The 19,610-nt window shown below is 45.0% G+C and overlaps 2 protein-coding genes across 2 annotated transcripts in view; both read left to right on the forward strand.

Annotated features, from left to right (window-relative positions):
* mdn1 (midasin AAA ATPase 1) overlaps positions 1-14,546 on the forward strand; it is a 42,977-nt gene extending 28,431 nt beyond the window's left edge. Inside the window, exons 64-102 of the mRNA XM_023414892.1 lie at positions 86-247; positions 338-620; positions 717-955; positions 1,092-1,187; positions 1,304-1,398; positions 1,528-1,652; positions 1,751-1,903; positions 2,035-2,144; positions 2,273-2,346; positions 2,436-2,625; positions 2,774-2,918; positions 3,221-3,367; positions 3,463-3,589; positions 3,697-3,802; positions 3,965-4,080; positions 4,383-4,790; positions 4,874-5,100; positions 5,209-5,346; positions 5,815-6,014; positions 6,211-6,372; positions 6,537-6,674; positions 6,801-6,936; positions 7,075-7,247; positions 7,346-7,477; positions 7,589-7,736; positions 7,994-8,292; positions 8,379-8,540; positions 8,693-8,794; positions 8,904-9,102; positions 9,223-9,396; positions 9,509-9,669; positions 9,845-9,934; positions 10,368-10,483; positions 11,382-11,556; positions 11,676-11,749; positions 11,895-12,009; positions 12,636-12,702; positions 13,129-13,271; positions 13,358-14,546. Coding sequence (XP_023270660.1) covers positions 86-247; positions 338-620; positions 717-955; positions 1,092-1,187; positions 1,304-1,398; positions 1,528-1,652; positions 1,751-1,903; positions 2,035-2,144; positions 2,273-2,346; positions 2,436-2,625; positions 2,774-2,918; positions 3,221-3,367; positions 3,463-3,589; positions 3,697-3,802; positions 3,965-4,080; positions 4,383-4,790; positions 4,874-5,100; positions 5,209-5,346; positions 5,815-6,014; positions 6,211-6,372; positions 6,537-6,674; positions 6,801-6,936; positions 7,075-7,247; positions 7,346-7,477; positions 7,589-7,736; positions 7,994-8,292; positions 8,379-8,540; positions 8,693-8,794; positions 8,904-9,102; positions 9,223-9,396; positions 9,509-9,669; positions 9,845-9,934; positions 10,368-10,483; positions 11,382-11,556; positions 11,676-11,749; positions 11,895-12,009; positions 12,636-12,702; positions 13,129-13,271; positions 13,358-13,543 — 6,093 coding nt within the window. The 3' untranslated portion in view covers positions 13,544-14,546. The remainder of the gene's footprint in view (positions 1-85; positions 248-337; positions 621-716; positions 956-1,091; positions 1,188-1,303; positions 1,399-1,527; positions 1,653-1,750; positions 1,904-2,034; positions 2,145-2,272; positions 2,347-2,435; positions 2,626-2,773; positions 2,919-3,220; positions 3,368-3,462; positions 3,590-3,696; positions 3,803-3,964; positions 4,081-4,382; positions 4,791-4,873; positions 5,101-5,208; positions 5,347-5,814; positions 6,015-6,210; positions 6,373-6,536; positions 6,675-6,800; positions 6,937-7,074; positions 7,248-7,345; positions 7,478-7,588; positions 7,737-7,993; positions 8,293-8,378; positions 8,541-8,692; positions 8,795-8,903; positions 9,103-9,222; positions 9,397-9,508; positions 9,670-9,844; positions 9,935-10,367; positions 10,484-11,381; positions 11,557-11,675; positions 11,750-11,894; positions 12,010-12,635; positions 12,703-13,128; positions 13,272-13,357) is intronic.
* A 138-nt stretch (positions 14,547-14,684) lies between these two features.
* lyrm2 (LYR motif containing 2) overlaps positions 14,685-19,610 on the forward strand; it is a 7,123-nt gene continuing 2,197 nt past the window's right edge. Inside the window, exon 1 of the mRNA XM_023414904.2 lies at positions 14,685-14,754. Coding sequence (XP_023270672.1) covers positions 14,710-14,754 — 45 coding nt within the window. The 5' untranslated portion in view covers positions 14,685-14,709. The remainder of the gene's footprint in view (positions 14,755-19,610) is intronic.

Consider the following 19,610-nt stretch of genomic DNA (forward strand, 5'->3'; position numbering starts at 1 on the left):
GTTTCTATTTTTGCAAGTTGTTTTGTAGTAGTCTTGAAACTCATGCTGTCGCTGTGCCGACTGTCGTGACGTTCCTCCTCCTCAGGCTCTGGTGAACGAGTGGGACGATCAGGAGAGACGGAGGAGGGAGCGAGAGCAGCTGGAGGCCAGTCTGTACCGCAGCCGCAGTCGACTGCACGGCTCAGGCCTGACTGAAGACGAGCAGGAGGAGAGGGACTTCAGGCGCCAGTTCCCCCAGTTCAACAAGGTATTGTAGTAGTTGTGTGCACGGTAGAAACATACATGGTCGTCCTGACCCCCCCGCAGCTCACTGTTTGTGTCCATCGTCTTCATTAAGGACTTCGCAGACATCGTGTCCCAGCCGACCCTGGAGGCTCCGGCAGACACGGACTTGGAGACGGAGGACGCAGCCCAGGAAGAGTCCGTCGAGAGCGGCTTCCTGTCTCCGGCCGCCATGAACACTCTGGTCCAGGTGCACCAGCGCCTGTGTCTGAGATACGCCCGCTCACTGTGGTATCAGAGCACGGCAACAGCCAATCACAGCAAGGAAACCATCAAAGCCCTGGTCTCCTCCTATCAGATCGCCGCCCCTGTGATGTCACGCTTCTATCATCTGATGGGTTGGTCACTAACACAGTATATATGCATTAGGGATATTGTTTGCATTTTTTTGTTCAATATTTGCTCAAAGTTTGCTGTTTCACTTTAAAATTCAGATGCTGAACTGGACCAGCAGCTGACAGGCAGTGAGCTGCTGCTGTCGGCTCTCCTCCAGAACACGGTGCAGGGCTCGGGGGGTCCTGACGGTCTGGTTGTGTCCGCAGAAGGACCCTATGACTTCTATCAGCAGCCCAACATGAGCGAGGCCTCCCTCTGTCTGCCCGTCCTGGAGCAGCTGAGTGTGGCGGTGAAGCAGAGGCTGGACGACTGGCCCGAACACCCCGCACTCATACAGGTCAGTAAGACGGAAGAAGGACGCAAGAGGGAATTCACTATCTAAACCCGAGGAACGTAACAGGAAGCCCAGTCCAGTGAGACAGGGGGCCGGGTTGCTATAGAGTGTAATCCTGCGTGTGTGTGTTGTTTTTCAGCTGACTGTGGTGATGGAGAGGATCATGGCTTTCAGTCTGTCCAGTCCGCTCGCCAAGTTCCTTAACGGTCTGGAGATTCTGCTCAGTAAAGCACAGGTGAGCTCCGCTAGCGAGAAAACCTTGTGTGTAAACACGCGTTTTTCCAGAAGTGTATTTTTAGAGTTGCAGGTTGTGTTGACGCATGTGATCAACTGTTGCTGTGCTGTCTGCAGGACTGGGAGAATAACGCCAGCCGCTCAGTCTCTCTGCGCAAGGAGCTGGAACCAGTCACCCAGCTCATCATCCAGTGGCGCAAACTGGAGCTCAAGTAAGACACAGTGGGATTCAATCCAGCCACTGCCCTGATAATTTAGAGAGATATTAAAACTGAAGCTAGTCCTTAACTTGTCCTGTTATGTTTATAATGTAAACTTGTCCTGTCACTTCTGTGTGGTAGCTGTTGGTCGAGCAGTCTGGACAACGCGATGAAGCGCTGCACTGAGAAATCAACCAAACACTGGTTCTCCATCTACCAGCTGGTGGAGAGGTATCTGGAGGAGCAGAGGATGGAGGCTAATACAGGTACAAATAGCAGAGCTCAGATTATAGTTATTTTTTGACACTACTACACTACGATCACACATGAAGGACTTACTTCAACTCTGTTACTGTCCTCTCAGGCGAGGAGCCGGAGCGCCTCTCCCTGTCCTCGGTGTCCTCCACCCTCCAGGCCTTCATGGAGGGCTCCCCCCTGGGCGAGTTCCACACCCGCCTGACCATGCTGCTCGGCTTCCACTGCCACCTCCTTCTGGTCCCCCGCCAGCCTGGACAAGGTCAGCCGTCACTACTATTGCATAAATACATTTGCTTTGTGTGTCTTCTAGATTGAACATGTTTCAGAAACTATGTTATACCTTTTTCTGACATGTTAATTACAGCTTTCAATGTGCTGCCTCTTTCACAGAGTCTTTGTCCAGTCTTCTGTGGAACCTGCACAAATACTACAGTCAGTTCTCCGAGTCCGTCCAGACCAAAATCACTCAGCTCCGACAGCCAATCGAGAAGGAGCTCAAGGTATATATATGTATATTTATTTATTTATTAGTGTCCTTTTCCATTGCTCACTAGCACTTTGAAACCTTGTCCACACATTTCAAATTAATGAATATACAGTGTGTCAACATTCAAATTGCTTTTCTCAGGACTTCGTCAAGATCTCCAAGTGGAACGACGTCAGCTTCTGGTCCATCAAACAGTCGGTGGAGAAGACACATCGGTGAGACATCGCCTGGCTTTTACCTGTCGGCAGCTTTACGCTGAACATTCGCTCTGCAGGACTCAGTGTCTCATGTTTGTCTCTCTCAGGACTCTCTTCAAGTTTGTCAAGAAGTTTGAGGAGGCTCTGAGCGGCGCCAGTATTCCCGCTCTGGTGGAACAGGAGAGCAGCACAAGCTTAGACAGTAAAGACGCCAACCCGGAGGATACGCCCATCCACCGGGTTCACCGGGCGCTGAAGAGCACGCCGCCGGGGAAAGGCAGAGATCTGCAGGCACAGGTCTCATAGAGGAGTGTTTTTCTAAACCATTGTTGTTCATCATCTCACCATAACACATGGATAATCACTCCCCCTGTTGTTTTATATAATTTTATATTATGATTGTGAACAACGAATGGATAACCTTGAGCTAAACTGTATATTTCAGAACGAGGGCCCGGAGGAAGGCGTTGAGGCGTCGTCTCTGCAGGGACGTCTGCCCGTTCTCGCCAGGAAGATGAAGAAAATGTGCGTCCAGCTCCTGAAGAAAAACCCAGTGCCCGAGCTGGCTGAAGACCTGGACTACTTCACTGGTACGAAAACCACTTTTACACAATAAATATCTAAATATTGACGTGATATTCACTGAGCAAAACCAGGCTGCTGGAAGGTTGACTCAGTTTGATTTTAAAGGGACTTTGTGCAGCTTTTGACCACTGGACTGGCTGTGGAGCTGTGTATTGTTGAGCAGGTCTCACTTTGCTTCATGCTTTGTGCACATGGGCGATTCCCCAAGATAAGAAGCGGCAGGAAAGAAATAGCTCGATAAAAAAGAAATGGCCGTTTCACATGTTTTTTTAAGATGCCCTTTTTGAACTTTTTCTTTTCTCTGCAGTGGAGGTCATCAGTAACCTGCGGGACCTGCAGAGCCTCACCATTGACATGTCTGCGGAGAAAGAGAAACAAAAGTCTGAGGTCAAACATATCCTGCAGCAGAAGCAGAGAGCTCTGTCCGACCTGTTCAAGATGCTCACAGAGATAGGTGAGTTTCCCTCTCGCGTTCGGAGGTGTCGCATATTAGTTTGACTCTTTGACCAACGCTAACTAACCTGTCTGTCTGTGTCTCTTCAACCTCAGGTTTGTCGTACCGTAAAGGCCTGACGTGGAACAGGACGGCCGACCCGGAGAAGACGCTCTGTATGCAGCCGCTGGAGATGAGCACCGCTCTGTCTGCCGTCAGCAACCAGGAGCAGGCTGAGAGCATGTAAATAAAACATGTCGACACACACCATGCACTAACAGCTGACTTGAGATTGCCAGTTGATGCTGTTTTGGGTTAGAACCAGTTACACTGAATTGTGGATGTTGCAGGTTGTTCACGGAGCTGCTGACGGCGTGGGACGGGTGTCAGAAGTACTTCTATCGTTCGTGGGCCAGGAAAACGTCCATGCAGACCGCTCTGCAGCAACCTGCAAAGGTGAGACGCGTTCGTCCGGCGATCCACAGTAAAGCATCTTGTAGCATCTTCTGTGACGAGCCCAGGGATTATAGACGAAGCACCGATTTCAACTTCAGTAAGTGCTGTTTGTGTGTTCTGGCTCCAGCGGTCTGAAGTGTGTGTTGTGTCGTCTGGTTGTAGGAGCTGGGTCTGGGGAACGTGGAGCGCTGTAGAGGTTTCTCCTCTCACATGTTCAAGCTGCTGCTCAGACAGAGGCGACGGCTGGCCAAACTCACCGAGCAGTGGGTCCATCTCAGGTCAGCACCTGATTTTTCAAGACTTAGATTTACATATTTTTTCATGGATTTTATATAAAGTTGTATTATTTTTTATAAAACCCATATTTGGAAATATTATCAAAATGTATAGTATAGGAGATTGAAGTAAAGTTTGGAGGAAGTTCCCCACAATAAAACTATTTAATACATTGGCAGAAATTTTCTCTTCATTCATTTTTTTTCTTTTAACACAAAAGACATGTATTATTATTAAACTAAATCCACCCATCCAGTGAGTTATAAAGATGTAAAATGTCTTCTTTATGTCCCACCACCTCCAGGAGGCTAACACACAGCATACAGGGCCTCAGGGCCCACCTCCAGGGCCACAGTAAGGACCCAGGCTGTGCCCTCCCGCCCCAGGCCTCTCTGCAGGGCTGGGTCAGCAGAGGCCAGGTGCTGGCTGCCCAGTGCACCACCCTCCTGCAGCAGCTAGCCTGGCTGCTGCAGTGCTGCCCCGAGGACCTCCAGCAGAAGGAGGAGACGAGCAGCTGCAGGCAGCACACCCTGAGGTGCCCGTCCCCGCTGGCGGCGCAGCGTCAGCCCCCCGGCTGTCTGATGAGGAGGGGAGACGCCACCTGGTGCCAGCTACACCAGCGCGTGACTGCAATGTTGAAGCAGACGGAGACCCTGAAGGTGGAGCTGGACACGGTGGCCCAGCAGACAACTGAGAGAGTTCTCCACACATGGTAAAACACAGTCACTCAGGAGTTTGTGTGAAACGCGATGCATCGGTCACAACGGTCCTGACGACGCTGTGATTTTCCCACAGGAACCATTTCGTAACGTGCTGCTCGGGCTTCGACCAGCTGGCGGCTGTAGCGGCTCAGATGCCCGGCGTGGAGCGGCTCTTCATCCCGGCCACGTGTGTCGGGAGCGCGGACAGCCAGCCGACCATCGCCCAGAGCCTGCAGTACGTCAGAGGACAGGTGGAGGCGACCATCACTGAGTTTACCACCTGGAAGACCCAGCTGCTCTCCCTGGGACACCAGCACACAGGTGGGTGCGCTGACCCGTCACCCTGATACCCTCACCCCTTCAGGTGTTACGGACAGACACTCAGACAAGCTGTCGTCATTCACCTCTCCTCCTCTCTGTGTTTAACAGATCACCAGTCTGCCTTCTCTACTGAGTTCTCTGCTGAGCTGGAGACAAACATCAACACAGTGCTGTGTGCTGTCCAGACGCTGGTGAAGAGACGGGAGAGAGAGCAGGAGAAAGAGAAGCAAGGAGACGTCAAGAGAGGTGACAATGATCTGTTGGTCTCTATGTCTCTCTTGCCATTGTTCATTCAAAGTTCTTGTCTGGGTTCATGTAGGAAGTGTTGTGACTGTGCTGTCTGCAGGACTGGTGGATGGAAAACAAAGTCAGAATCACACTAACATAGATTAGTTTGCAGAATTCCTGCTGCATCCACAACTGTTTTCATTTCACAGGATCTTTGGTAGAATTTATTTTAATGGAGACGTGCTGGAACCGGTACACTTATACAACTTCTAAAGCGCCTAAGATCAGTTGTTTTGTCCATTTCAAGCTCTCATCTGAAGACTAGAGACCCTGGTCTACCTGACTGGTGCAACACACCAGAGGTCTGATAAACAGGTGCAAGAACAAAGGGACTCAGATAAGGTTATGCTTGATAGTAACTTGTGGCTTGTTATAGGACACTGACACTGGATGTCTTTGCTTACACAGTGTCATTTGATGTTTCAGATGGTGCTGAAGAGGTGGAGGAGGAGGATGAAGAGCCTGTGGAGGACCTGCTGAAGCCTGGTCACCTGGCTCGTCTGCTGGAGGAGGAGCTGGAGGCTGAGGTGGAGGCTCTGAGCGTGGGTGATGTTAACGGCCGGCTGGAGAAGCTGCTGAGCGGCCTGAAGACACACAGAGACACCTGTCAACCAGCGCAGCTCCAGGTACGAAGAACAGCTGCACATGCAACATCTGTCCCGCACTGAGTCATTTTAAAGGGCCGAGAATTAAAGTATTTACTCATTTGAAGCATAAAATCTGTCCGCACGGCTTTAATGTCTCTCCTGTGTGTGTGTGTGTGTGTGTGTGTGTGTGTGTGTGTGTGTGTGTGTGTGTGTGTGTGTGTGTGTGTCTCGTCAGGAGGTGGACAGGGCGTGCAGGACGCTGGTGCGTCTGGAGCCTCTGCTGGGGATTTACTCCGACCTGGTGCGTTACTACCTGGCCGTGTCGCTGGGAGCACACAGGAGCACGGGCAAGCTGCTGTCCGTCCTGGCCAGCATCTTCACCGAGCTCGCTCAGAAGGTGCGGACGTGTCGAGACGTTTTCTCACTCTCACTGTCAAAATAATGATACAGGTATTATTGAGTTAAAGCAGCGACTATAAACGGTTGTTGTTGTGTCTTCCTCCTCCTCCTCCTCCTCCTCCTCCTCCTCCTCCTCCTCCTCCTCCTCCTCCTCCTCCTCAGGGCTTCTGCCTCCCTCAGGAGCTGATGGCCGGAGGAGACGGAGAAGGCGCCACAGAGTTCCACGACTACGAGGGTGGTGGTATTGGAGAGGGCGAGGGCAACAAAGACGTCAGTGACAAGATTGAGAACGAAGATCAGGTGATGAGAGGATTTTAAAAAAAAATTTTTACAAATAATTTTACTTATTAGCTTAGCAGTATTGATGATGGTGATTACCTGTAACAGCTGAATCTCTTAAGAAGAACTGTCTTCTTCCTCCTCCAGGTGGAGGACACGTCTCAGGAGGGACAGGAAAAGGAAGAGCAACAGGACAAAGGGAACATCGAGGCAGAAGATAACGCAATCGAAATGTCAGAGGACTTCGACGGCCAGATGCACGACGGGGACGAGAACGAACCAGGTTTGTTCCATTCCCGGTTTTGTCTCCGGACGTCTGGCTCCAGAAAAATACGAGTAAAAATACGTCGTCGGTTTCACGACAAACTTCTCCCTGAATCACAGCTGATGAGATCCTTCCCCCCCTTTCATCGTTTTGCAGGTGAAGACGATGAATCGAATAAAGAGGATGAGGAGGAGCTGGACAAAAAGATGGGCAACCTGGGCGACGGCCAGACCGACACTCTGGACGAGAGAATGTGGGGAGACGATGAGGACGATCAGGACGAGGAAGGAAGTGACAAAGAGGAGGAGTCTGGCCAGGGCATGGACCAGGTACAGGACCAAGGGGTTTTATATATTTGATGTAGTTCGATGTCACATTTGTCGCCGTGCCCTGATTTCCTTTGTCGACGCTGTGGATTCTGCGTTAGGGTGAATCGGAGCTGGTCGCCAAAGACGACAACCTGGACGCCGCAGACGCCGACAAAGACAAGAAGAACCAGGACAAAGACCAACAGACGGACGAGGAGGAAAAAGAGAAGATCCACGAGCAGGGAGATGAGGTCATTTTCATTATACAGGATTAGAATCGGACATTTCAAACCTTCACTTCATCTCCTCTCTCGTCTTTATGTCTTCGCTGTGTCTGACCTGTTCCCCCTTTCGTTTCTCAGAGGGAGTTCGATGAGAATGAAGTGGACCCCTACCACGGTCAGCAGGACAAGAGACCCGAGCCCGAGGCCATGGATCTGCCAGAGGATCTCAATCTGGACCAGGATGAAGAGGCTGGAGGCGAGGGCGAGGGCGAGGGCGAGGGCGAGGGTGAGACCTGTTGCTGAACTAAACAAACACATGTCCAGGAAACGGCGTCATTGCTCTGGAATACATGAAGTTACTGAAGCACCGGAGCCAAGAAGTTTAATGTCAAACAAGATTTAATTTTGTAGATTTAATTTTAGATCGATCAAAAACGTCTTTTAACGGCAAATTTTCAGACACTTTGCTGCAGAAACTGTGGTCAGGTGCTTCCTGTTTGCTTTCAAATTTTCAAGGAACTTTACATGTTTTTCCCTCCGCAGAGGAGAATCCCTTCGACATCGATGAGAAAGCCATGGAGCTGGACGAGAAGGAGGACGGAGAGGAAGACGGAGGGGAGGAGCAGGGAGCGGAGGAGATGCAGGAGGACGAGGCGGAGAAGGAGGAGAAGGATCAGGAGTCCAAGACTGAAGAGGAGGAAGAGGAGAAGGGAGAGGGAGAGAGAGCGGAGGGAGAGGAAGAGTCTGCCGAGAAAGACGAAGAGAAGGAGGAGAGGAGAGGAGAGGAGGCAGGGAGAGATGAAGATCTGACTGTTCCTAATGACAAAGGTCACAAACCAAAGGTGTGCTGCTCTACCTGGTCAACACTGATGTTCTCCACACGTGGTTTTGTTCTGCGTTTCTCTCTCATGACTTCTCGTGCTCACAGGAGGAGGAGGAGGAGGAAGGCGGGGCCGAGGATGAGGAGCAGCCGGAGTCGGCGGAGAGGAAGGAACACGACAGAGACGGTCAGACCGGAGAGGAGAACGTCCAGAGCGACACAGCTGTGGAGCTGGGAGGGGAGGCGTCGGAGAGAGACCAGGCTAAAGAGGTTCGCTTCACCTTCACCTTCACCTTCACCTTCACCTTCACTCACACAGTGCTTCATTCATTCATTAAGACATATATCTAATTAAAAAAGACATTTAAATAGGATTTAAATAGAAAAAGACAAGATAAAATTCACATCTTCCCGTCTGCTAGGAGCACGGGAGCGGAGCAGCTGACGCCAGCGAGGCAGAGGGCCACCAGTCAAAGCTCACGGCGAGGATGGCTTCACAGAGACAGACTCAGAGCAAGACTCAGGTACGACCGACTCTCTCACAGAGCACAGATCCAGATCTTCTACCTCCCCTCTGTTTCTCGGTCCATCTCATCGCAGTGTTTGTGTCCCCCCCTCCCCCCCCTGTTCCAGAGCTTCAAGAGGAAACCAGGTCAGGCCGACAACGAGCGGTCGACGGGCGACTACAACGAACGCGTGAACAAGCGTCTGCGAACGGTGGAGAGCAGCAAGGACAGGAGTGCGGACAGCAGGCAGAGCGACGCCCAGCAGGAGTCGGACCTGTACGAGCACATCAAACAGGGAGAGACGTCCTACGACACCCAGACGTATGGTCAGTGATCGCTCGTCTGCGCCGGACGCAGCGCGGAGAGCGTAAATATCAGTTACTCCTCTGTAGCTGCGTCTCAGCGGATGAATGACGGTGCTGTTTGCTGGTTCTCTCTGTGTCCAGATGTGGCCAGTGCAGACCAGCAGAAAGCAGCGGGGGCGCCGCAGGACCAGGACGAAGATCAGAACGACGAGGACGTCGCCATGGAAACGGAGGACCAGGAAGAAGACCTCCAAGCTGCCGAGGTCCAGGAGCTGAAGCCTGAGCAGCTGGACTCTACGAAGGCCTCCCAGAAAGGTGTCGGCACATCTCCGTCTCCTGACGATGACGCCTAGTTTTGTTTTTGTTTTTTTTTGTGAAACGTGTAAAACATCCTCTGACGTCTCTCCCTCCTCGTCCTCTCGTGCAGGCGCAGACAGCGGGGAGATGGAGGTGCAGCGGCGGGAAGAGGAGGAGGAAGATGAGGAGGAGAGGTGGAAGGACCGACAGCATCCCAGAGAAGAGCGAGCAGAGAGAGACACAGAGTCCACGATCCACACGGTCCCTGAGCTGCTGCTGGACACCATGCAGGTACAAGACCATCAGCTGATCCTGCCACGTCTGAGTCCCACACAAACATTCTGCAGTCTCCTGTTTAGCTGCAGGCTGACACTTTAAAGCCTCTCCTGTGTGTGTGTGTGTGTGTGTGTGTGTGTGTGTGTGTGTGTGTGTGTGTCTGTGTGTGTGTGTGTGTGTGTTTTTGCAGCGAGCTGAAAGAGACCCAGAGGAGATCAGGAGGGAGATGGAGCTGCAGCTGGAGGCCTGGCACAAACTGGTTCCAGGAACTCAGGAGGAGGTGAGAGAGACCGACACAGGAGTCTTTGCATCGTTAAGTTTGTCTGTTCAGAATCAGTCGGGATCTGAAACTCAGCGTGTGTCCTTGAGCTCGTTTGTTGAGTGCACCTCTTTTGTAAAGCAGATTGTTTACATCCATGTTTAATTGTGAGCGGCCGTCGTCGTCGTCGTCTTCTTCTTCTCTCCTGTATTTGTTGGCACTTTGCTGCTGCACTTCGTGGCACACATGACCTCCACCTGTGGATCAGTGGAACCGTCGTTTAACCATCGGAAGGACGATACGTACGATAGAGCCACTACTACTCCATCCACAGGGGACCTTCAACCAATAAAGCCAATTCACAATCAATAAGAATCAATAAATGTGGCCGTATTAGTCACCTGGGGACAGGATGTGTGTGTGTGTGACTGATGTTTTCCCGTCTGTGTTCCAGGAGACTGCAGCGGCCTCCATGTGGCATCAGTACCAGACCCTGACCTCCGCTCTGTCCCAGCAGCTGTGTGAGCAGCTCCGCCTCGTCCTGGAGCCCACACAGGCCACCAAGCTCAAGTCAGTGCCCACACACACACACACACACACACACACACACACACACACACACACACTGCAGGGTAGAGATGGAGGTTTGAGTTTACAGTGGATTCAACTTTTTGCTGAGATCTAAGATTCAGAGACTTTCTTCTTCATGCGTCTGGAGGAGTGTAAACAACAAACACACTGGTGAATTCTCTGGATCATATCGTCGACATCTTCACATTAAAAACTCAACATCTGGTAAACACTGTCCATCCACTCTGACTGTGTGTGAGCACCAGGCATCACTGAGGTAAACACACAGAGTCTGTTCTGTCTCTCGAGTGCAGCAGCTGGATCCGGGATGTTGTGACGGATCCAGGTCTCTGAGCCTGAGACTCATTTGATCCAGTTCATTTTCCTGCCACCGGACATTAGCAGTAAGTCGGCTGGATGGAGGAGTAGCCTCGGGTCCACACTGATTCAGCTCTGACTCTCTCGGTGACGTGTGGTCCGGCTGCTCTGGCCGGTCGTAGGTGGTCTGAAGGTCAGCTGCACTTCATCCAGTCCCTGGGCTTCCTGCACCGACGTTGACGAGTGTATTTCTGTGATACGTAATCATGAGTAATACGTGCTTCAGTCATAAAGGCGAGAAAATAAAAACAAAAATGTAGTAAAATTTCAGTCACAAAGTGAAAGTACATTTATATAAATTTGATTTTGTTTCACATTGACATGACTGAAATTGGAGATTTCAGTTTTTGATTTTTAATACATTTTCCAATGAACTATTAGTTCTTGCTCCTCCCGTCGTCTTGATTTCCTCTGTGATGAAACTCGGCTCGTTGTGTATCCATGGTGATGCTCGCGACGACACAGCGTGGTTGAACGTGTCAGAGGTGGAGCTGATGGTTTTGGTGCTGTTGCTCCACAGAGGCGATTACCGCACAGGGAAGCGTCTGAACATGAGGAAGGTGATCCCCTACATCGCCAGCCAGTTCCGCAAAGACAAGATCTGGCTGAGGAGGACCAAGCCCAGCAAGAGGGAGTACCACATCTGTCTGGCTGTGGACGACTCCTCCAGCATGGTGGACAACCACTCCAAACAGGTAACGCTGCCCTGTTGTCTTACCTTATACCTGCCGTGCTGCTCTTCACACGGAATAGACACAGTCAGAAAGTCAATATCTAACACATGACCCCCTGCTGTGTGTGTGCGGCGCTGCAGCTGGCGTTTGAATCCCTGTCAGTGATCATCAACGCTCTCACTCTGCTGGAGGTCGGCCAGGTGTCTGTGTGCAGGTGAGAATGTTTTTCTTCTTTTGTTCTTGTTTTTGGTTTATTTGCACGTTGCTGATGCTCGGGTGCAAAGAGATGAGACGTGCAGATGTGCAGTTTGTTATCGAACGAACTGATGTGACGTGTTTAACATCTGCCCGTGTCACAGTTTTGGCGAGCAGGTGCAGCTGCTCCACCCCTTCCAGCAGCAGTTCAGTGACGAGTCCGGGGCTCGGATCCTCAGACTCTGTCAGTTCCAGCAGAAGAAGACCAGGATAGCACAGGTGAGAATCCTCCACCCGCTGTCGTTCACTCTAACCTGAGGTCCCGGCTCTCGACCGGGAATCCTTAAACATGAAGTTTACGATGAGAGTGTATGCGATCAGAATGCTGCAGTGGATGCTGGGAGTCAGGGTGAATTATTTATAAATCATGATTTACTCCTGATTTCAATAATGTGTTCCCACGGAGAGATGAAACAACAGAGTCTCCCTGTGTGAGCATCACTGCCTCATAGAAATGTAGAAATGTTTCTAATGGAATTCAAGAAAACTTTACAATTTACTTTTATTTTTCCACTTTACAAAATCAGTCAACAGAGATATGAAGGAAGTACGGCCACTAGGTGGCGCACTGGAGGATCTCTGGTTTCTCCAGGTGTTACTGACAGATGATAAGCACAACTCTAAACCAACAGACTAAATGAAACAGACGTTTTTTAATAGTGGAGTAGAGTGAAAATCACATTTGATGCTATAGATGAGGACAAGGAAAAGGAGAAGAAAAGTCTATTATGTTTATTATGTTATTTTTCCTTAATCAAAATGAGTTCTTTGCTGTATTTCCCCTTCACCTCGTGGTTAAATGTCCCTCCCCTCAGACTGACTCTCTTCATCTCTCTCCTCTGCAGTTTTTGGAGACGTCAACCAAAATGTTTCTCGCAGCTCGGCAGCAGATTCCAGGATCTATGAACTCAGGTAACAGCTCTCACACACACACACACATACACACACACACACATACACACACACACACACACTTCTACAGTGACTTTTAGCCCGTTGTTTTGGGGTTTTTGGCTCATAAATCCTGTTGTAATCAATCACATGGTGGAGACAAAACAGCTAGAAGAGAGTGAATATGAGCACCAGTGTTGTTCTTGTGTCTGATGTTAAAATAAATAGCTGTTTACTTGCTCATTCACTTTCACCAACCAGGGAACCAGCCGTCAGTAAGAACAAGGAACCATGATAGTTTCACTGACCTCCCGTGATTTAACTTCTCTGTTCGCTGTTAGCTTTGGAAAAATGTAGCTTATGCAAACAAACCTACTTAGTTTCCATGACGAGCTGCATGTAAATACCCTCTACTGTTCCCCTGTGACCTCTGACCTCCCTCCACAGACACGGCCCAGCTGCTGGTCATCGTGTCCGACGGCAGAGGGCTGTTCCTGGAGGGGAAGGAACGGGTGATGGCAGCTGTACGAGCGGCACGCGGCGCAAACGTGTTCGTCATCTTCGTGGTACTTGACAACCCCAACTCACGGGTGAGAACGGCAGAATTTTACAGTTATTATATTTTCTAAATTTCTATACACAAAGTGTAACGAAAACTGTGGTGCTGTTGCTGCAGGACTCCATCCTCGACATCAAGGTGCCCATATTCAAAGGGCCGGGAGAGCTCCCAGAGATCCGCTCCTACATGGAGGAGTTCCCCTTCCCCTTCTACGTCATCCTGCGAGATGTCAACGCCCTGCCAGAGACCCTGAGCGACGCGCTCCGGCAGTGGTTTGAGCTTGTCACGGCGGCCGACCAGTAGACCAACGAGAAGCCATCTTTCACAGGAAGGGAGAAGCGGGCAGCGACCAACTGCACAACGCCACTCTGCTGCCAGCTTCTCAACCAGAACTGAGAAAAAGAAAAGAGAAAGACGGATTTGCCGCTGTACATGTGCCTTTATTTTCTTATTTTTACTGTAGATTTTAGTAGAGTTTAATAGCAACCTTTGCTGTTTTTTGATCTTTGTTATCAGGGTAATTCTCTGTTTCTTTTGTAAACGTCACAAGGATTGCTTTAACTTGCACGTCTCAGATGAAATGATAGAAACAAAAAAAAAATGTGATTTTCATTGCGTGTGAACCACCTCAGTGAAGAGTCAGTAAATACCTCTGTCCACCTTGTAAAATAACCCTCCTCCCCCATCCCCCTGAAATCATTTGTTCCTTTGTGTGGATGTTATAGTCAGTGCTGCAAAGATCATCAAATCTTCAATGTGAACGCAACAGCAGATGTACAGAGCTGGGATTTGAACGTCACGACTGAATCGTAACGTGTCGGCGCGGTCGTGACCCGACATTCAGAAGAACTCAAAGAAACATGTGCCTTGGGAGAGGAAAACAGTTTTTGCATCTCACTTCACACCTGAATCAGCTGTCGGGGTGATGGATCAGAGGCGCGGCCACAGCTCTGTCGAGATTTTTAATGAAATTCAGATCTCATGCACTTTGAAGCACAGGGACTGCAGACAACACTTTTGAATAAATGCCCCAGTATGACCAGTTTTTGTGGTTTAAAGACGACATATCTGCTGTGTTGATCTTCCATCCATAACTTGTGTGACTTCTGCTAAACGAGAGCTCGGAGCTCGTCACTGTGTCTGTTAGGAGTAGGTGTTGATGAAATGTTTATTATCACCTCTGTGTTTTGTAACGTGGACATACATGTGAGCAGATGTCGGCCATATTTAAGAGATGGTTTCTTCATTGCATCGATCTGTTAAACCACGACACAAATGATCCTGACAATAAACAGTTTACAAGGCTGCTCTGTCTGTGCTTGTGATCATTGTAGATCTTTGTACAAAAGACTTTCAGATTGTGCAGGCAGCTCTCCTCCGCTCCACTAGGGGGCAGTACAAACTACATTAACCTGTTAGCGTCATCACAACATCCGCCCGAGAGGCTCACTGGTCTCGAGGAGTCAAACATGGCAGTGTCGAGGTTACCGATTGCAGCTCTCTCTCTGAAACAGGTAAATACATGAAGCTGTGGAGGTGGAAGTGTTTCCATCTCGTAAAGATGAGCTGGTCTGTACTGATGGGACTGTAGCAAGTGCGTAGGTCAGGCTCAACAAGGCAAAAAATGTCGTAGTATAGTAAAGCATGTACTGTCATAGTATAGTAAGACATAGAAACGTCAAAAACATAGTATACTAAGGCATAAAAACTTCAAAAGACGTCATCTTATAGTAAGACAAAAATGTCATAAAACTTCATAGTATAGTAAGGCACAAAAATGTCAAAAAAAAGTCATAGGCATAAAATGTCAGAAAACATAGTATAGTAAGGCATAAAATGTAAAAAAAAAAAAGTCATAGTATAGTATGGCATAAAACATCATCAAACGTCATAGTATAGTATGGCATAAAACGTCATAGTATAGTAAGGCATAAAACGTCAAAAATTGTCATAGTATAGTAAGGCACAAAAATGTCAAAAAATGTCATAGTATAGTAAGGCATAAAATGTCATAAAAAGTCATAGTATAGTAAGGCATAAAATGTCAAAAAACGTCATAGTATGTCATAAAACTTCAAAAAACGTCATAGTATAGTAAGGCATAAAACTTCAAAAAACGTCATAGTATAGTAAGACATGAAATGTCAAAAAACTTCATAGTATAGTAAGGCATAAAATGTAAAAAAGAAGTCATAGTATAGTTAGGCATAACACGTCAGAAAACGTCATAGTATAGTATGGCATAAAATGTAAAAAAAATGTCATAGTATAGTATGGCATAAAACGTCATAGTATAGTATGGCATAAAATGTCAAAAATTGTCATAGTATAGTAAGGCATGAAAACGTCAGAAAACGTCATAGTAAAGTAAGGCATAAAAAGTCATAGTATAGTGAGATAATAAAATGTCATAGTATGGTATGGCATAAAACGTCATAGTATAGTAAGGCATGAAAACGTCAGAAAACGTCATAGTATAGTATGGCATAAAATGTCAAAAAATGTCATAGTATAGTATGGGCAAAAAAGTCATAGTATAGTAAGGCATGAAAACGTCAGAAAACGTCATAGTATAGTATGGCATAAAATGTCAAAAAATGTCATAGTATAGTAAGGCATGAAAACGTCAGAAAACGTCATAGTATAGTATGGCATAAAAAGTCATAGTATAGTAAGGCATGAAAACGTCAGAAAACGTCATAGTATAGTATGGCATAAAATGTCAAAAAAAAGTCATAGTATAGTAAGGCACAAAAATGTCAAAAAATGTCATAGTATAGTATGGCATAAAAAGTCATAGTATAGTAAGGCATGAAAACATCAAAAAATGTCATAGTATAGTATGGCATAAAACGTCAGAAAACGTCATAGTATAGTATGGCATAAAAAGTCATAGTATAGTGAGGCATGAAAATGTCGTAAAATGCCATTGTAAAGTAAGGCAATAAAATGTCGTAGTATAGTATGGCATAAAACGTCATAGTATAGTAAGGCATGAAAACGTCATAAAATGTCATAGTATAGTATGGCATAAAACATCATAAAACGTCATAGTATAGTATGGCAGTCAAAAAAGTCATAGTATAGTAAGGCATGAAAACGTCAGAAAACGTCATAGTATAGTATGGCATAAAATGTCAAAGTATAGTAAGGCATGAAAATGTCAGAAAACGTCATAGTATAGTATGGCATAAAATGTCAAAAAATATCATAGTATAGTATGGCATAAAAAGTCATAGTATAGTAAGGCATAAAACATCATAAAATGTCATAGTATATAAAGACATAAAAATGTCAAAAAAAGTCATAGTATAGTAAGGCATGAAAACGTCATAAAATGTCATAGTATAGTAAGGCACAAAAATGTCAAAAAATGTCATAGTATAGTAAGGCATGAAAACGTCAGAAAACGTCATAGTATAGTATGGCATAAAATGTCAAAAAATGTCATAGTATAGTATGGCATAAAAAGTCATGGTATAGTAAGGCATGAAAACGTCAAAAAATGTCATAGTATACTAAGGCATGAAAACGTCAGAAAACGTCATAGTATAGTATGGCATAAAATGTCAAAAAATATCATAGTATAGTATGGCATAAAAAGTCATAGTATAGTAAGGAATAAAATGTCAAAAAATGTCATAGTATAGTATGGCATAAAAAGTCATGGTGTAGTAAGGCATGAAAACGTCAAAAAATGTCATAGTATACTAAGGCATGAAAACGTCAGAAAACGTCATAGTATAGTATGGCATAAAATGTCAAAAAATGTCATAGTATAGTATGGCATAAAATTACATAGTATAGTAAGGCATAATAATGTCAAAAAATGTCATAGTATAGTATGGCATAAAAAGTCATAGTATAGTAAGGCATGAAAACATCAAAAAATGTCATAGTATAGTAAGGCATAAAATGTCAAAAAATGTCATAGTATAGTATGGCATAAAAAGTCATAGTATAGTAAGGCATGAAAACGTCAGAAAACGTCATAGTATAGTATGGCATAAAACGTTATAGTATAGTAAGGCATGAAAACGTCAAAAAAAAGTCATAGTATAGTAAGGCATGAAAACGTCATATAACGTCATAGTATAGTAAGGCATGAAAACGTCATAGTATAGTATGGCATAAAATGTCAAAAAATGTCATAGTATAGTATGGCATAAAACGTCATATGGCATAAAATGTCAAAAAATGTCATAGTATAGTATGGCATAAAAAGTCATAGTATAGTAAGGCATGAAAACGTCAGAAAACGTCATAGTATAGTATGGCATAAAACGTTATAGTATAGTAAGGCATGAAAACGTCAAAAAAAGTCATAGTATAGTAAGGCATGAAAACGTCATATAACGTCATAGTATAGTAAGGCATGAAAACCTCATAGTATAGTATGGCATAAAATGTCAAAAAATGTCATAGTATAGTAAGGCATAAATCGTCATAGTATATAAAGACATAAAAATGTCAAAAAATGTCATAGTATATTAAGGCATGAAAACGTCATAAAACGTCATAGTATAGTAAGACATAAAAATGTGATAAAAACGTCATAGTATATTATGGCATAAAACGTCAAAAAACTTCATAGTATAGTATGGCATAAAAAGTCATAGTATAGTAAGGCATGAAAACGTCATAAAATTTCATAGTAAAGTAAGGCAAAAAAATGTCATATTATAGTATGGCATAAAACGTCATAGTATAGTAAGGCATAAAATATCAAAAAATGTCATAGTATAGTATGGCATAAAAAGTCATAGTATAGTAAGGCATGAAAACGTCAAAAAATGTCATAATATACTAAGGCATGAAAACGTCATAAAACGTCATAGTATAGTAAGACATAAAAATGTGATAAAAACGTCATAATATAGTAAGGCACAAAAATGTCGAAAAATGTCATAGTATGTCATAAAATGTTAAAAAAAAAAACTCATAGTATAGTAAGGCACAAAAATGTCAAAAAATGTCATAGTATGGCATAAAATGTCAAAAAATGTCATCGTATAGTAAGGCATGAAAACGTCAAAAAAAAGTAATTGTATAGTAAGGCATGAAAACGTCAGAAAACGTCATAGTATAGTATGGCATAAAAAGCCATAGTATAGTAAGGCATGAAAACGTCAGAAAACGTCATAGTATAGTATGGCATAAAATGTCAAAAAATATCATAGTATAGTATTGCATAAAACGTCATAGTATAGTATGGCATAAAACGTCAAAAAACTTCATAGTATAGTAAGGCATAAAATGTCAAAAAAAAGTCATAGTATAGTAAGGCATAAAATGTCAAAAAATGTCATAGTATAGTATGGCATAAAACGTCATAGTATAGTATGGCATAAAACGTCAAAAAACTTCATAGTATAGTAAGGCATAAAATGTCAAAAAAAAGTCATAGTATAGTAAGGCACAAAAATGTCAAAAAATGTCATAGTATGGCATAAAATGTCAAAAAATGTCATAGCATAGTAAGGCATGAAAACGTCAGAAAACGTCATAGTATAGTATGGCATAAAATGTCAAAAAATGTCATAGTATAGTATGGCATAAAACGTCATCGTATAGTAAGGCATAAAATGTCAAAAAATGTCATAGTATAGTATGGCATAAAAAGTCATAGTATAGTAAGGCATGAAAACGTCATAAAAAGTCATAGTATAGTAAGGCACAAAAATGTCAAAAAATGTCATAGTATAGTAAGGCATGAAAACGTCAGAAAACGTCATAGTATAGTATGGCATAAAAAGTCATAGTATGGTAAGGCATGAAATGTCAGAAAACGTCATAGTATAGTAAGGCATAAAATGGCAAAAAAAAGTCATAGTATAGTAAGGCATAAAACATCATAAAACGTCATAGTATATAAAGACATAAAAATGTCAAAAAATGTCATAGTATAGTATGGCATAAAAAGTCATGGTATAGTAAGGCATGAAAACGTCAAAAAATGTCATAGTATAGTAAGGCAAAAAAATGTCATATTATAGTAAGGCACAAAAAGTCATGGTATAGTAAGGCATGAAAACGTCAGAAAACGTCATAGTATGGTAAGGCATAAAACATCATAAAACGTCATAGTATAGTAAGGCATGAAAACGTCAAAAAAAAAGTCATAGTATAGTAAGGCATTAAAATGTCAAAAAATGTCATAGTATAGTAAGACATAAAAATATGATAAAAACGTCATAGTATAGTATGGCATAAAACGTCAAAAAACTTCATAGTATAGTAAGGCATAAAATGTCAAAAAATGTCATAGTATAGTATGGCATAAAATGTCAAAAAATGTCATAGTATAGTATGGCATAAAACGTCATAGTATAGTATGGCATAAAACGTCAAAAAACTTCATAGTATAGTA

Source organism: Seriola lalandi, unplaced genomic scaffold (genome assembly GCF_002814215.2).
Source record: "Seriola lalandi dorsalis isolate HSWRI2012SDOR001 ecotype SW California unplaced genomic scaffold, Sedor1 jcf7180002054544, whole genome shotgun sequence".
In the NCBI taxonomy this organism is placed as follows: Eukaryota; Metazoa; Chordata; class Actinopteri; order Carangiformes; family Carangidae; genus Seriola; species Seriola lalandi.